The 19310-nt window shown below is 31.6% G+C and overlaps 1 protein-coding gene across 1 annotated transcript in view; it reads right to left on the reverse strand.

Moving 5' to 3' along the window:
• Positions 1–490: 490 nt before the first annotated feature.
• The window catches only part of LOC120599639 (arfaptin-1-like), a 31699-nt gene continuing 12879 nt past the window's right edge, over positions 491–19310 (reverse strand). Inside the window, exons 4-6 of the mRNA XM_039858721.1 lie at positions 14655–14812; positions 3254–3428; positions 491–643 (exon numbers count right to left, since the gene is read on the reverse strand). Coding sequence (XP_039714655.1) covers positions 491–643; positions 3254–3428; positions 14655–14812 — 486 coding nt within the window. The remainder of the gene's footprint in view (positions 644–3253; positions 3429–14654; positions 14813–19310) is intronic.

Consider the following 19310-nt stretch of genomic DNA (forward strand, 5'->3'; position numbering starts at 1 on the left):
AAGTCCCAAATCATTTGAATTTAAAATACAGAGATGATCCCTTGTAGAACTGATCTATTCACATGAGCCCTTTAAAAGATAAGGGAAGTCAGGTAGAATTGGAGTGTGAGAAGGACTCAATACATCTTTGCTGGTTTGAAGATGGAAAGACTCATAAGAGAAGACAGCTGAGAGAAGCCCCTGGCTAGGTACGGGGTACCTCAGTCTTATAACCAAAAGAAACTAAATTCTGCTAACTAAATTCTGAATAAGTTTGGAAGAGGACTTGGAAGCCCAGATAAGAATCAGAGTCAGCTGACATGTTTAGTGTGAGATTCTGAGTAGAAAACAGCTAAGCCATGATATACTCTTGTCCCACAGAACTATAAGATAATAAACTTGTGCTAAGTCACTAAATCACAACGCTGTCACTCATTCCCCCAAATCTGCTTCAATAACTCTTAAACTTGTTTGGTAATATAACAGTGTTTTTATTTTTCTCTTGTTTCGACTAGTAGTCATCAAACCAAGGGGTGGCTTTCTCGCCAGGTTTCACTTTGATGTGGAACTGCGCCAGTATCTCTTCAAGCTGAGTTTGATTGCCAGTAGAATAAGCAGAAATGGCACTATGAAAAAGGACTAGCTGAGTGCGCAATACTTTAATCTATGTATAAGGATAGAGAGAGAAAAGCAAAACATTAACATTACAATGGACACTGAAATTTAAGATTATGTACTTGTAGTTTACCTCTCCAAAAGCTAAGTTCTGTTATAGAGTATTTCACATACATCAGTTGTAAACTGCTTGCAGGATTACTGAGTCTATGATAACATTTTAATTCCCCACCTTATTTACACTGAAAAAATAAATTTGAGTCAGTTTATAAAGCTAAATGTAGTACAATTTCCAAACATTAATCAATGCATTAGTTTAAAAAGATCACCAAATTCTCCTATCAAACCAACTGTATACAAGATAATGCAGAAGACATAAAATTATATGAATAAATAATTTCTATACCATCTGTGCTATAAAAATTAGGACATTATTAAGATCAGGCTACATGTAAAATCCATGGACTAAATTATTTTAGATACAGAATTATTCTGTATATAGATTTTAGAGAATCGAACAAGTAGCAATGTGAATTTCTCGGAAATTTAATTTACTTAAAGCTAATATGACACACAGTTTCAATTGTTTAAAACTTCTTTCATGTTAAGAGATATAATTTAACAGGGTAATAGAAGAACAGCTTCATTTACTGTGATAGCCTTAAGCATGTTGTGTGGTAAAGCACAATCATTTACAATTATAAGATTTTAGGTTTTAAAAATATTAATTATACTATGATTAAGTAGAAGTATATATTGTTTTTTGTTACAATTCCCTTGTATATGTAGCTTAAAAATAAGTAATTAAATAATTCACATATGTGATTCTCTGACAACATTAACTCAGTTTAATTTTTATTCAGCTCAAATTTAAGAAAACAAGAAAAACTTGGTTTTAAGTTAATGCAATACAAACTGAAGAAAACAACCAGTATGACAGTCAGGCTTTAGGCTTAAAGACATGCTTCTTTTCTGTACCCTCATCTTTAAAGGTAGTAAATATGAAGGGTAAAATTTGCTGAACAATGTCAAAAAACAAAGATAAACTATGCAATAATAACAAGTAGTTAAAGCCCTGACCACTCACTCAAACTTTAAACCCATATTTTTAACTTATTACTAGTCATTTCCACTTGAATATCTTCTCATTTTTGAAACTCAATAAATGTCAAGTAGAACAATTTTTTGTCCCTTCTCCATGCACCCCAAGTGCCACTCTTACAAAAGCTAAACCAGAGTCCTATTTTGATTTCCCAGTCCCCGTCAGTGGTAATATTGTGTTCCCAGTAAGGCATATTGGAAATAAATCACCATCTACATCTGTCCTTTTAATTGCCATTGTAATTATCCCAGTTCTGTGTCTTAATCATTTGATCCTGCTGTCAAAGATTTTTCACTAGTTTTTGTGCTCATACTTTCTTTTTTCTTCTAAACTATGGTGCATACCAATAGCTTGGAGATTCTTTCCAGAATAAAATATTTTCTGTCACATAGAGGTACTATGAGGTCCCAAGGAAATGTAGTATTCTGATGGGGAAAGTTCAGGTATCATGACAGTGAGCAGGCTTTAATGAAATGGAAGAGAAAACTGAGGATATTGGCAGATAATTTCTTGGGAATTTCACGTGATGAAATGTGTTATAAACACTGCTACCTTTGAGTATAATAAGCAAAAATTTTGAGAATATTTACTGGCAGAAAATGTGGCTGAAGGCATGTGATGACTTTAAGAGGGTTTAAGAAGTACAAATTGGTAGTTACGAATAGTTATGGGGATGTAAAGTAAAACATAAGAAATATAGTCAACAATAATGTAATAACTATGTATGGTGCCAGGTGGGTACTAGATTAATCAGGCTGAGCACTTTGTAAGTTATATAAATGTGTAATTATCATGTTATACACCTGAAACTAAGATAGTACCCCCTTGGGACTATGCTCTCCTAACTTTTATAGCACTTGCTTTTAGCTCTTTCATTCTTATGACTGAAGGCTTCATATAAAACAGAAAATGCATGAATTGACAGAAATACCCTCTGTCTATATAGTAACCTAGGAGCTGGACATTAAGCCATCTCTAGGTAAAGCCTACAAAAGTTGTATCAGAGCCCATCACTTCATATTCTTAAGAAATGTTTATGGAACATCAAAACCATGTTGACAGTTGATTTCTAAATGTGTGCTTTAGAGGATAGGTGACTGCGTCCTTGCAAGTTAGACCACTTGGCCATTCCTCATTTAGCAGTAACTGGATAGAATGCTTTACTTTTTCTCAAATCTGCATTGATCCATTACATGAACTATAACAAGCTTTAAGATTTTAAAATATTACTTAGAGTACAGTTTGGCATTATTAAAAATTTTGAAGTAATTGCTACCAAGTCCACATTTAAATATAAGATTATTATTTTTTTTTTTTTGCTAATTGTCAAAAATAAAAGTGTGGAGAGTGGAGCTGGTGATTTCTTTTTGGACAGAAAGGAAAGTATAGTTTGTGTACTTTTAAAGACCCATCATTAATTGTGACTGAGATTCCTTACTGTGAATCTCATAAAGGAGAATAACAGAACCATCAGATCTTTCTATTTAGTCTCCTTTGTCATGGCAACCTCATTTTAAATTTTCCAGAAAGATCTTGGAAGTTAAAAAATAAATTTACCTTGTTTTCTTCTAGAAACTTGAGTTTGATAACAACATCATCGCGCAGTTGCTCGTATTTTTCCTTATATGTCTGGAAGAGAAGCTTTGATTCCTCAATCTTTGGCAAACTGTGTGGGCCCAGTGGTCCACGATTCAGTTCCTCTAAATCAGTGCGATATGCATCATATTCAATCCTTAAAGGAGAAAAAGTGGAGTATCACAGAAACAGAGTACAATATATTTAGTAGAGAGGAGAAAGACTCACACTGATTTTACTCATACATGTGGTATACCAGGGATCTTTTAAGTCATTTATTTCTGTGACTACAGCAGTTATTAGCATGGTAAAGATAAAAGACTATTCTTCTTATTTTATAACTAGCCCTTCTCTACATTAAATGACAAGTGAAAAATCACAACATTTAGTAAACTACATTAAAAGAAATTACTGAGTCTTCAACAGAATTTAAAATTTATTTCATGTCTTCTATTTTAGAAGGAAATAAAAAGTGTGAGTATATTTCTATTTGAAAAAACTAGTTTTAAGAACTGGACTTGAAAATCTAATAGTAATAGTCATGTAATCAATCCCAATTTGGTGGAATGGGTAATTTTAGTGAAGCCAAAGCAGGTGTGAACTGTGGGCTAGCAAATCGGTACCGATAAAATATCTGCTAGAAGGAAAGTCATATTTAAGATACATTGAGGGTCAAATAAATTATCTGTGTCACATAAGTGATATGTAAAGTATAATCTATGGATTCTCAGATAAATTATCTGTGTTACATAAGTGATATGTAAAGTATAGTCTATGGATTCTCATGAAATCGGCATTTACACTACGAAAGTAACACGTGCTGTCACTGAATTATCATCTCCTCCCTGAGAAAGCTCCACTTCTATTTTCCTACCAGCAACTGAAAGCAGGTATCTTCTGCTAATGCCACCACTGCATGCTCTCTCAGCACCCAGTCTATCACTCTGCTTTAGCACATGTGAAAGTGCCATATTAACTTATTTAAGAGAAAAAACTTCAAAGTAGTCATTATAAATATATTTTAAAAACTAAAGAAAATCATTCATCACGTGGTTAAAAGACAAGAAGCAGAAACACCTCCAGTTTAGTGAAACCAGTGTTACAAAGTTCATGCTGTAAAGGTGATGTTTATTCAAATAATTATACCATAGTTTTTATACTCTATTTTTTTGAATCAACCATTCAGTAAACGACAAAAAGAAATAACATTGTAAATGTAATTTGTGAATAAATTTATCAGTCCATCACATGGAACCAAAGATCTTCTATTTATGAGTTACGATGCTAGAAACTGAAACTATAAATGGATTTACTTCAGTGTGAAGAGAAACATGGACCTGCTCCTCAGTAAAAATGGTGAAAATTATTTAACAATACCAATAAAACAACCACTTAAAGGCTCTGAAAATTGTCCTAAGGGCATACAGCAAATAAAGAAATATTTATTCAAGAAAATCTATGAAAATGTGGTAAAAAAGTAAGAGTATGCTATTTTGACAAAGACCACTCCCGTTCTCCTCCCTCCTGATTGAATAAGTCATACACTCGATTCAAGACCGTTACGGCCAAGAACATAGACCTTTCCAGTGGAGATGTAGAGGACTTTCTTTCTGGGAGTAGTTATTATGTTGCTCCCAACTACCTGTTATTGAAACTAAGTTCTGGGTGAATGTGGTCAAGAGGTGAGGGTTCCCTTCTTATTCCCAATCCCCATAATGAAATGAAGGCTCTAACTTAGGCATAGGCACAGAAAATACTGGGACCTGATCCCCTCTTTCCTGGATCCTAAGGTTGTGCCTCTACTCCAGGAGATACAGGTCAGGAAGACCTTAGTTTATCGCCTTCACTCCACTGAGTGATGAGCTCCTAATTGGGTATGCCACTCAAAGAGAAGGATACCATTGTCTCTATCTCCATTTCCAGAGTCCTGGTTCTGTGATTTTTCTTGAATGGGGAAGTAGACTGTCAAAAGATAGCTCCCAGAGCTGCTATAATATATTATCTAAAATATCCAGTTTCCAACAACAAAAAAACCCTATAAAACATTTAATGAAACAGGAGAATATGTCTTTATGCTGGAATAAAAGTAGAAAATGGAAACTGCCCATGTGGACAATTTAATGTTGGATTTAAGACAAAAAGACTTCTAAGTATCTATTATAAATGTATTTAAAAAAATAAAGAAAGCTGTGAGTAAAGTATAGGAAGGAATGATGACAATGTCATATTGAATATAGAATATCATTAAAAATTATAAGAAAAAAAGCCAACCGGAAAGTCTGGATTGAAAAGTACAAAAAATAAAATGAAATATTCACTTAGATTTGACCTAAGAGAAGAATGAGTAAACTTGAAGACAGAGATAATACAATCCAAAGAACCGAGAGAAAAAAAGAGTGAATAAAAATGAATGGAACATCAGAGGAATATGGGACAGCACTAAGTGCATCAAAATTTATGTAATCAGAGTAACAGAAGGAGAGTAGAGGCATAAAGGAGGAGAAAAAAATTATATTTGAGCAAATGCTGAACACTTCCGAAATGTATTGACAAACACTAAACTACACATCCAATAAGCACAGCAAACTCCAAATAGATCCACAAAGTCCAAAGAGATCCACAAACAGACACGACATAGTAAAAATGTTAAAAGTTTTAAAAGCAGCAGGAGAAAATGACTCAGCACTTTAAAAAAAACTCATTTTAGGGAACGCTAATACATTAACAGCTAACTTCTAAGCAAAAACACTTGTGGACAGAAGGTAATGGGGCAACATATTCAAAGTGCTCAAAGACAAAAAATCTAAACCAAGAATCCTATATCCAGTAAAGCTATCTTTCAAAAATGAAGGTAAAGTAAACATTTTCAGATAACACACTGAGAAAATTTGTTTGTGGCAGAACTACCTCACAAGAAATATTAAAGTACTTCAGGCTGAAAGAATGATCCCATATGAAAATCTGAATCCACATGACAAAGAGCACCAATAAATGTACATTTGTAATTATAAAAAAAGTAGTATAAATGTATTTTTTCTTCTTTCTTTTGTTAAATGATTTTTAAAGTATTGTATAAAATATCTATATATAGTGTTGTTGGACTCATAAGATACTGAAATGTAATATATTTGCCAACAATAATGCAAAGGAGCTAGGTGAGAGCAAAGGTGTATTTGGCTAAGGAAATCACTACAGATGCTAAAGTAATAATTATAACAATTCATTCTTGAGTTTTTTAACATTAATAGATATAATATGTATTATAATAATACCACAAAAGAGAAAAATGAATAGAGCTACATAGAATTAGCATAGAATTTTATGTTGTACTAAAATTAAGCTAGTAGAAATCTGAAGCTGATTCTGATAAGTTAAGATATATATGGACAGTCCCAGAGCAACCACTAAAAATAACTTAAAGTGTAGTAAAAATACTCAATAGTAAGATTAAATGCCATATTAGAAAATATTGAATGATGGAAAATAATGTGGTAAGGTGAGATAGAACAAAAAGATATGAGACACAAAACAAACGAAAATAAAATGGCATGTGTAAATCAAACTATGTAATAAAACATTAAATATGGATCAATAAATACAATCAAATGTAGAGATTGTCAGACTGGATTAAAAAATCCAACTATATTTCGTTTATTGGAAATGAATTTAAATTCAAAGATACGTATATTTTGAAAGTAAAAGATTTTAAAAGATAGACCATGGAAACAACAAATATAAAAAAAGATTAGCTATACTAATATTAGACAAAGTAGACTTTAAAATAAAATATATTACTAAAGATAGTGACATTTTATGATAAAATGTTATTTCTTAAAAAGAGAGAAATAATACTGTATCAAAAATACAAAAATTATAAACATATTTTTATCTAAAACCAGAACATAAATACATGAAGCTAAAACTGACAGCAATGAAGGGAGAAATAGACAACTCAAAAATAATAGTTGTTGACTTTAATACCCCAATTTCAATAATGAATAGAGCAACTAGGCAGAAGATAACAAGGAAATAGAAAGCTTGATTAATACTATAAATCAACTAGACCAAAAGATGACCATAGAACATTTCAAACAGCAATAACAGAATATACATTCTTCTGAAAGGTACAGGAAATATTCTACAGGGTAGACAATATGCTATGTTATAAAGCACACTTCAATTAATAAAAAAAAAATAACACTATTTTCTCTGATCATGGAAAAATTGGTTTAGAAAGAAGTCAATTGATTTTGACTAAAATCTATTGATTTGGAATAAAATTGTAAATCAATAACAGAAAAAATATTGGGAAACTCACAAATGTGGAAATTAAACAACACATTCCTAAATAATCTATGGGTCAAAGAAGAAATCAAAAGAAAAATCAGAAATTTGATATGAAAGAAAAATAAAACAAACTAACAAACATATGAAATACAACTAAAGCAATATGTGGAAGAAATTTATCTCTGGGCATGCCTACATTGAGAAGAAATATCACAAACGAATAAACTAATCTTCCATCCTGGAACACTAAAAAATGGGAAAATTAAATTTAAAGAAATTAGAATAAAGGAATTAAATTTAAGATTACATCAGAGATAAACTAAATGAAAACAATAACCAACGGTAGAACAAGTTTGTTTTTTGAAAAGATGAACAAAATTGATAAGCCTTTAGTAAAACTGAACAAGAGAAAAAGAGCAGACTGAAAAATTGATCTAGGTGAGAGAGGAGACCTTACGGAAATAAAAAGTACTATGAAGAAATGCTAAGTGGCGACCAGGGCCCATGTCACATTTCTGCCTATTGTTCCATTTCTGTTATTGTATCCTAAGCAGGTAAAGCTCTTGGGATTATGTACTTCCCAGAGCCTGTACTGATTGCAGGCATTGCAGACATGCACGTTGGTTAGCTGCATTTATACGGCTGTAAATCAACCCAACCCTGAGGACCTGAATCCATGTGGAAACTGTTCCTCTCTGCTGTCCAGCCCAAGAATCATATAGACTTTTTACTGGCATTGAATATATTGTTGGAAAGAAAAATTGTGGCATTCTAATTGCAGATAAATTGGTCTAAATCATGCTGTGTTAACTGCTAACTTTTTTGTAACCAACCTGAGTCAAACAGATGAAATCCCTATGTTGACAATAAAAGATACAGTCATGCACTGCTTAATGACAGCAATATGTTTTGAGAAATGTGTTGACAGGTGATTTTGTCATTGTGTAAACATCATGGAGTGCACTTACACAAACCTAGATGGTATAACCTACTGCAATATCTATATGGTATAGCTTATTGCTCCTAGGCTACAAATCTGTACAGCATGAGACTGTATTGACTACTGTTGGTAGTTGCAACGCAGTGGTATTTGTGCATCTAAACATATCTAAATGTGGAAAAGGTAAGTAAAAATATAGTATAAAAGATAAAACACTCCTGCATAGGGCACTGACCCTGAATGGAGCTTGCAAGACTAGAAGCTGCTCTGGGTGAGTCAGTGAGTGAGTGGTGGGTGAGTGAATGTCAAGGCCTAAGACGTGACTGTGCACTACTGTAGACTTTATAAACACTGGATTCTTAGGCTACACTAAATTTAGAAAAAATACTTTTTTCTATCTTTAATCATATTTAACCTTAGTTTACTGTAAATTTTTTATTATATAGACTTTTTAATTTTTTAACTCTCAACTTTTTTATAATATAGCTTAATACACAAACACATTGTACAGCTGTACAAAAATATTTTCTTTCTCTATGTCCTTATTCTATAAGCTTTTTTCTATTTTTAATTTTATTTTTATTTTCTTTTAAATTTGTTTTTGGTGAGAACTAAGTCACACACACATTAGCCTTAGGACAACACAGGGTCAGGGTCATCAATATCACTGTCCTCCACTTCCACATCTTGTCCCACTGGAAGCTCTTCAGGGGCGATAATACACATAGAACAGTCATCTCTTATGATAGGCCATTGGAGACAAGCACACAATGTTTATAAGCATCACATGGACTGTTTTATCTATGAGATGTTTTATGTAAGCCTTATGGTAAGCACAGAACAACAAACTACAGATTTACACAACATAAAAATGGGAGACGGAGTATGTCATCATGAAAAACTACCAATTTACAAAGGTAGGTAGAAACAGAGGGTAAAAATAAAGATACAAAACAAGGAGAAGGCAAACAATAAGACGGGAGAACTAAGTCCCTATATCTCAATAAATAAAACAGAAACAGATTCATATATACAAAGAACAAACCGATGGTTGCCAGATGGGAGGTGGGTTGGGGGGCTGGGTGAAAAAGGTGAAGGGATTAAGAAGTACAAATTGGTAGTTATAAAATAGTCATGGGGGTGTAAAGTACAGCATAGGGAATATAGTCAATATTGTAATAACTATGTTTAGTGCCAGGTGGGTACTAGACTTATCGGGGTGATCATTTTGTAAGTTATATAAATGTCTAACCACTATGCTGCACATATGAAACTGATATTGAATGCCAACTGTAATTGAAAAAAAATTAAAATTAAAATTGAAGGAAAATTGAAGACCAATGTTCCTAATGAGCAAAGATAAAAAAATTTGCAACAAAATATTATAAAACCAAGTTTAGTAATACAGTAAAAGAATTATACACTATGACTGAGTAGGATTTATTCCAGGGTGCAAAGAGAATACTATTTTCAAAACACAGTCAATGTGATACACTATATTAACAACAACAAAAAAGATAAAAATCATATGATTATACAAATATATGCAGAAAACCATTTGACAAAACACAAAATTCATTTATGATAAAAACTCTCAATGAAGCTGAATAAAGGGAACATATCTCAACATAATAAAGGTTATATACGACAAGCCTACGCTAACATCACACTCTGCTTAAAAGCTGACAGCTTTTCCCCTAATATCAGGAACATGACAACAATGCCTGATCTCACAGCTTTTATTAAACATAGTATTTGAAGTCTTATCCACAGCAATCAGAGGAAAAAATAAGTAAAGTGCTTCCTAATTGGAAAGGAAGAAATAAAACTGTCTCTATTTACAAATATCATAATCCTATACGTAGAAAATCCTAAAGACCCCACCAGAAAGCTATTAGAACTAATAAATAAATTTAGTAAAGTTTCAGGATACAAAATTAATATACAAAAAACCAATGGCATTTCTAAACACTAATAACAAGCTATCAAAAAAAAAAAGAATTAAGAAAACAATCCCATTTACCATTGTATTTAAAAAAAATAAAATTCTTAAGAATACATTTAACCAAGGAGGCAAAAACCTCTACTCTGAAAACTGTAAGACATTGATGAAAGAAATAGAAGACTCAAAAATGGAAGGATATATCATGCTTATGGATTGGAATAATTAATATCTTTAAAATGTCCATACTACCTAAAGCAATCTACAGATTCAATGCAATCCTTAACTAAATACCAATGGAAGTTTTCACAGAACTAGAACAAATTATCCTAGACTTCATATGGAACCAAAAAAGGACACCAAATAGCCAAAACAATCTTGAGAAAGAAAAACAGAGCTGGAGGTATCATACTCCCTGACTTTAAACTGTACTACAAAACTATTGTAATCAAAACAGTATATCACGGGCACAAAAACACACAGAGATGAATGGAACAGAATAGTAAGCCCAGAAATAAACCCATGCTTATATGGTCAATTAATCTATGACATAGGAGGCAGGGGTTTGCAATGGGGAAAACAAAGTCTCTTCAATAAATGATGTTGGAAAAACTGGACAGGCACATGCTAAAAATTGAAGATGGACCATTTTCTTACACCATATACCAAAATAAAAAGGAATTATAAATTTACATGTAAAACAAGAAACCATAAAATTCTTAAACAAAAAACAGGTAGTATGCATTTTGACGTTGGTCTTCGCAATATATATATATTTTGGATATGGCTTTTCAGGCATGGGCAACAAAAGAAAAAATAAACACATGGAACTACATCAAACTAAAATGCATGTGCACAGCAGAGGAAACCATCAAAAAATGAAAAGACAACCTACTGAACTGTAAAAGATATATGCCAATTGTATATTCAATAGGGGTTAATATCTAAAATATATATACCTCAACATCAAAAAAAACAATCTATTTAAAAGATGGAAAGAGGTTCTGAATAGACATTTTTCCAAAAAAGACATACAAATTGCCAACAGACATATGAAAAATGTTCAACATAACTAATCATCAGGGAAATTTAAATCAAAACCACAATGTGATTACCTCATACCCATCAGAATATCCATCATCAATAAATCAAAAAACAACAAGTGTTGACAAGGATGTGGAGAAAAGGGAACCCTTGTGCACAGTTGGTGGGATTGAAAATTGGTACAGCCACTATGGAAAACAGTTTGAGGGTTCCTCAAAAAATTAAAAATAGGACTGCATTATGACCCAGCATTTCCACTTCTGGATATTTATCCAAAGAAATCTAAAACAATAATTCAAAAAGATATATATACCCCTGTGTTCACTTGATTATTTTGTTTTTAAAAATCTTTTCTATGCACAAAACACCAGAATTTTGTGCATTATAAATTTGCGTTATACACAGTGCATAACAGGAAAGACTAAAAAGGCTTCCAGGTATTTGCTTTTATTAGCACTTTTTAAAATCCTAATCAAACAGATGGCTTCGCCCTAAAAATCAGTGTATTTTGCCTTTCACAAAGAAGAAAATACAACTACTGAGAAATTTTCAATCTGGAATTTTTATATCTTTGTCATTCAGTAAGCAGTGTTTCAGTCTGGGTGTTATCTTCAGTTTTGCATCAAGTCAATTCTATAGCTAGTTCATAAGCAGAAAGGGTCATCAAATTCAAAATTAAGTTATTGGATGAAACCATAAAGAGCATTTTAAATGAAAAATGATTATTTATGAGATGAGATGGCAATCTGCATTTTAAGTGAGTTTTCCTTATGTAACAGCTATGAAGAACATAACATATAACTTGATCTATAATTTACTTCACAAGTTTTACATAAATCTATATCATATGAATTGAGAGGATTTATTTCACATTGTACTTTAACAGATTTTTCATAATAAGATGTGAAATTATTTCTTATAAATGGGTACAAATAAACTATCTAGTTCATCTACTTCAGATTTAAGTTCAGTTGAATAATAATAGAAAGTAGGATGTGCCCACATTGTATCTTGGTTCTGAAGAGTGACTGAAATTATGCAAATCATGAAACTTCTCTTGGGCTCATTATTTTATTCTGTAAATTGGAAGGTTGATCTCTTGGGGCACTAGCAGATATAAAATTTGATAAATGTAAGTGTGATATACCTTGAATAATGTACATAAACAATAATTTTCTGTTAAATCTAGCAATTTTTATATATTTTAATTTTAAAAAGCATTCAGGGCACTGGAGGGCTGAAGACAAAGATATTCACTACCTGCTGTATAACTAAAACATTTCACAATAGATGGCCAATTTCAGAAGGATAAATTGGGGATAGGTTAACACGGCCCTTATCTGGGATGCTCTGGCCTTCTCACCCATGAGGGAGGGACATTTCAAAGTGTATATTTAAAATAATCAGAAAGTTTTTTTAATATTCAGAAGCCATAAATATTAAATCGATTTGAACATCTAGAAAAGAATAATGTTTAAAATAACTAATTAGAGTAGTTAAAGGAAAGGTATCTATAATGAATGCCTAGAATTTTAGCAAAATAGAAGCAGATTTGAGAAAGACTAAAGTAGAACTTTTAACAATAGAAAATTGAATATAGATAAGGAAACCTTTGAGAAATATAATGTCCATGGAGATGTATAAGCAGAGATCAGAAAACTAATTTCTGGGAGTGATATAAAATAGGTTCATTTGTGGGTGGCCATTCTTGTTTCTTCTTTTATTTCTACCTCTGATTTTTAAATGTACTGACTGTAAAGATTTCAAACCATAAAGGAGAATAAAACAATTATCCCAAATTGTCCATAATTTCTCTATGCAGTTTCACTCCCTTCTCCCACTAGACAACACTGTTGTTAGGATCAAAATTCTTTTCCAAAAATGATGAATCAGTAAGTATATCATAAATTAATGCTTAAATAGCTGATAATGATGGTATGGAACATAAACATCTAATTAATGTGAAAAGTAAAAACTTAACTTTTCCAAGTAACTTTGGATTTTACTTATTTAGGAAATAAAACAATATGCACTACAAAAAGATTAGATAAAATTAAAATTTCCACAATCACTTCTTATATCATATCTAGAGCAGGAGGCCAGAAAGTCAAGTTACATTTCCTAAATATAAAACTTTCTCTTTATACAATAGCCCTTTAAAAATAAGGATTTTAGGAATTTAGAGCAAAAAGAATTTATCGGAAATCAGGGTAATTAAATAAATGAGACATCATGAATGGAGAACAGTAGGATCAGGTGTTAAAATTTGAGAATGTTATTTATATTGAGTGTGCTACTTTCTAGAGGCACGTAACGATTTCTCTAAGCCTCGCTTTCTCCATCTATAAAACACACATACAGTCAGTAGTCAGTATGTGTGTGTGTATAAATATGTAATATATAATATATATCTCATAAAACAATACATATATACATATAATGAATTACATTAAAATATCTCGAAAATATTGTTATACTCCTATGTTGAAATGTTACCATGTTAAAGGTAAAACTGTAAAGGGGTTGAAAGCTGAGTATAATTTGGAAAAAAAAAGATGAGGGAATTAATGCCCACAACATGAGGAAAAACCTGGAGGCGAAATGATCTTTATATATGCAAGATAGATTAAAATAATGAATTTGTATATTGTGGAAGGATGACATTTGCAAGCAGTGAGAAATCAGGTTGAAAGGTAGCTTAGACCAGATTGTAGAAGGTCACCTAGCATCCAACTAGTAAGACAAGGAACACGGTACTCTCTGGGAATGTAGTTGGGAGATTTTCCATCTCCCCATGCCCTTTCAGGAAGGGCATGAGCACATGACCTGGGCTCAACTTATTAGACACTATCCCTCAGGACTATACATTTCCAAACAATTATAAAGAGATTCAGGAGTTACTTTAGAAATCATTTTAGAAATAAGTTACAATCACCATGATAAAGTTAAGTACTAGTGGTAGCCAGCATCATCTGAATATGGCATGTCCTTGGCTCTAATTGCTGCCTGTTTTCTAAGGTTTGGTTTTTAACCTTCTTTAACTCCATGAGCTATCAAAGGCAATGACAATCTGCCTTTATTAGTCTGAGATAGTTTCTGTTGTCTGAAAACAAAAACATTTAATTATTTCATGTCAAAAAAGAGACCATAAAGTGAAAATTTATACCTACCTGGAAGTTTCATACTGCTTCACAGTCAGTAAGGTGTCTTTAATTGTTTTGTTTACTAAAGTGTTGACATTTTCAATGAAAGAATTAATGGCCACACAAAGAATTTCGCCATTTTTTGCCACCATCTTCTGAGTATCTGCATTTTCGCTAAATTCTCTCTACAATAAAGAAAAAAATATTTACTTATTTACAATTGTATTAGCAAATGCAACTAAAAAGCCTTAAGTGTGTCACTAATTGGAAATTATTTAATATGGAGACCTAACTTTAAGATTTTGTGATAATTTTTTTCAATTACACTCTTTAAATAATTGAAAATTAAAATCAATTGAGACTACCTAAATCATTGTTGGAAAAAACCAGGTAAAGCAAAATTATGTTTGGCTCAAAAAAAAAAAATAGCTGATTTCGAAGCCCATGTTTTTCATTGCTATAAAAATTCTACTTTAAAAACTCGTTGAATTGTACAATTTAAATATAAGCAACTGATTGCCTATTATACTTCAATAAAGCTGAGGGAAAATCTGCTTTAAAAAATGTCACCTATGAGATTTTCTGAACTGGAAATTTATTTACCGGAGAAGAGAGGTAAGAGGAGGGGTACTGTAAACTTACATAGTCAAATGGTAAGCAGCTTTGTATATCATGATGGTAAAATGCAGGAACACTAATGCAAGATTGTTTGGATTCAAGTTCCAGTTATATCACTTGTTAACTATGTAACCTCTCTGTCCCTCCTTTCCACTTCTATAAAAGGAGGATCATAATAGGACCTAACCTCTAATATTGTTGTGAGCATTGAATGTGTAATAAATATAAATCTCTTTCACAATCACAATCACAATCAAAATACTCAGAACAGCATGCAATTGAAAACTTATGAATTATTTCTAGAATTTCTCACGTAATATTTTCAGACTGTATTTGATTGTAGGTAATTAAAACTGCAAAAAAGCGAAATCGCAGATATAGGGGAACTACTTTACTGGTAATCCTAGCTGGAGCAATCAGGTAAGAAAGACAAATAAGAGGCATCCAAATTGAAATTGCTACAGCAATCAAATTGCTACAGCAATCAAAACAGTATAATAGTGGTATTAGAACAGACACACGGATCAATAAAACAGAAAATTTAAACATCCAGATGCATTACCAGAAGGGAGGAAGGGGGAGGGAGGTAGCCTTTGATATATAGTCCACCAATATTTAACAAGGGAGCAAAGTGTGTGCAATAGAGAAAGGATAGTCTCTTCAATGAATAGGCTTTGAAAAACTGGATAACCACATGCAGAAGAATGAAACTGGACCATCTCATACCAGACCTAAAAATTAACTCAAAATTGATCAAAGATCGAAATATGAGACCAGAAACGATAAAATACATAGAAGAAAACATAGGTTCTAAACTCATGGATCTTGGTCTTAGAGAAGATTTTATTAATTTGACCTGTAAGGCAAGAGAAATAAAAGCAAAAATAAATGAGTGGGACTATATCAAACTAAAAAGCTTCTGCACAGCAAAAGAAACCATCAACAAAACAAAGAGGCAACAAACTGAATGGAAGAAGATATTTCCAAACAACACCTCTGATAAGAAACTAACATCCAAAATATATGAAGAACACATAGAACGCAACAGCAAAACAATTCAATTAAAAAAATTAGCAGAAGACCTGAACAGATGCTTCTTTCATGAAGGCATACAAACAGCCAACAGACATACGAAAAGGTGCTCAACTTCACTAGCTATTAGGGAAATGCAAATCAAAACCACAGTGAGACATCATTTCACACCTATTAGAATGGCTATCATCAACAGAACAAATCGTAACAAGTGTTGGAAAGTTGTGGGGAAAAAGAACCCTCATACACTGCTGGTGGGAATGTAAATTGGTATAGCCACTACGGAAAACAGTATGGAGTTCCTCAAAAAATTAAGAATAGAATTACCATATTCCTCTTCAGGCTATCTATTCAAAACCTTTGAAAAGATTTATTCATAAAAATATATGTACCCCTATGTTCATTGTAGCACTATTCATGGTGGCCAAGACATGGAAGTAACTGAAGCATCTTTTGATTGATGATTGGATAAAGAAGTGGTACATAGAGAAAATGGAATATTAGTTAGCCATAGAAAAAATGAAATACTGTCCTTTGAAAGAGCATTGATCGATCTTGAGAATAATATGCTAAGCAAATAAGTCAGATGATAAAATTTAAGAGCCATATGATTTTACTCATATGTGGAAAATAACCAAAAGCAACAAATGAACAAGATAAACAAACGAGCAAAACTTATAGACACAGACAACAGTTTAGTGGTTACCAGAGGGTAAGTGGGGAGGGGGGAGGTAGATAAGGGTAAAGGGGATCAACTATATGGTGACAGAAGGGATTTGACTTTGGGTGGTGAACACATAATGTAATCTATAGATGTTGTATTATAGAATTGTACACTTGAAACCTATATAATTTTAAAATAATAAAATTAAAAAATAACCCTTAGAAACAATGTATCAAAAAAGAAATCAAAAATAAAAACAAAACCACAACATATCAAAACTCCTATGATTTTTTAAGAGAATTACCCAGAGGAAAATTTATAGCTGAAAATGTCCACATTAGAAAGAGAAATATTTCAAATTAATTACCTAACTTTCTAATTTAGAGAAGTAGAAGAAGAATAAATTAAAATTAAAATTACCATAGAAAAGAAAATAATAAAAATTAAAGCAGAAATCTTAAAAATGGAGAATTAAAAAAACAATAAAATAATTTAAAAAACTGAAAAGTTGGCTCTTTGAAAAGACTCACAAAATTGATAAAACTTTAGCTACGCTAGGAAAATATAGAGAAGACTGAAATTTCTAAATCAGAAATAATAGTGGAGTATTACTCCAACCTTAAAGAAATAAAGATAATTACAAGAGAATACTATGAGCAATTTTATGCCAAAATTAAATAAACAGAATGGAATTAACAAATTTCTAGAAGTACAAATACTACAAAAACTGACTCAAGAAGAAATAGAAAATCTGAATAGACCAATGACGAGATTAAATAATTAATTTAAAACTCCCTCCCCCAAAAGTCCAGAGCCAGATAGATATCTTAACTAGTAAATTGTAATTTAAATAATTGACACCAATTCTTCTTAAATTCTTCCAAAAATAGAAGGATGGGGGAGCACTTCTTTACTAAGTCTATGAGACCAGAATTACCTTGATACCAAAGCCAGTCAAAGGTATCACAAAAAATAAAACTAGAGACCAAAATCCTTTATGAGTGTAAATGAAAACATCCTAACCAAAATGCTAGCCAAATTCAGCAGCATATGAAAGGATTATACACCACGACAAAGAAGGATTTATACTAGGAATGAAAAGGTGACTCAACATGGAAAAATAACACAATGCAATATACAGCATTCATACAATTAAGTAAAAATAAAAAAGACATAATCATTTCAAATGTACAGGTAGTGTTTGACAAAATTCAACAGTGTTTCATGATAAAAAATGTCAAAATCTAGGAATAAAAGAGGAGCTTCTCAAGATGAGGGCTATATATAAAAAACCTACAACTAAGATCATACTCGATGGTGAAAAACTGAAAGTTCTCAACCTAAAATCAGAAATAAGACGCTGACTTTCAACATTTTTATTTAACATTATACTAGAAGTTCTATATAGAGATTAGGAAATAAAAAGAAATAAGGCATCCAAGTGAGAAGGAATGAATTAAAACTATGTCTATTTATAGAAGACAATCTTATATGTAGAAAAGCTTAAATAATTCATGAAAAAACTTATAGGGATAATAAATTCAGCAAAGTTTCAGGGCACAAAAGCAACACACAAAATCAGTTGTATTTGTATACACTATCAATTAAAATCTGAGAAGGAAATTAAGAAAATAATTTATTTACAGTAGTATCAAATTTTATAAAATATTTTGAAATATAGTTAGCAAGGAGGTAGGTACAAAACTTACATGGAAAACTATACAACAAATATCCGAATAAAACGATGATCTAAAAAAATGAAAAGACATTCCATGTTCATAGATTAGAAGATTTAAAACTTTCAAGATGGTAATACTTCCAAAAGTGATCTAACAGGTTTAATATATTTCTTATCAAAATCCCAATAGCATGTTTTTCATAAAAGAAAAATCCAATACTAAAATTTGTATAAAGTTGCAAAAAAAAAAATGAGAAAGAAGACTGAAGTTGGAATACTCTTAGCTCCCAATTTTATAGTATACTATAAATCTACAGTAATTAGAACAGTCTGTTACTGGCATAAGACGAGACATATAAATCAATAAAATGCAATTGAGAATCCAGACATAAACTCACATACATCTATGGCCAATTGATTTTACACAAGGATGTCAAGATTATTTAATAGGTAAGAACAGTTAAATGGTAGAAACAACTAAACATCCATCAGCAAAAAGAAAAATAAATAAAGCCGACTATTAACTCAAAAATTTAAAATTATAAAACACATAAGAAAAAACACTGGGGTAAATCTTTATGACATCATTTTTAGCAATTCTTTCTTATATATGACATGCAAAGCACAAACAGCAAAAGAAAAAATACATAAATTAAACCATCAAAATTAAAAAGTTTAGTGTTTCAAAGGA

The sequence above is a fragment of the Pteropus medius genome, unplaced genomic scaffold (genome assembly GCF_902729225.1).
Source record: "Pteropus medius unplaced genomic scaffold, Ma_sr-lr_union100, whole genome shotgun sequence".
Taxonomy (NCBI): Eukaryota; Metazoa; Chordata; class Mammalia; order Chiroptera; family Pteropodidae; genus Pteropus; species Pteropus medius.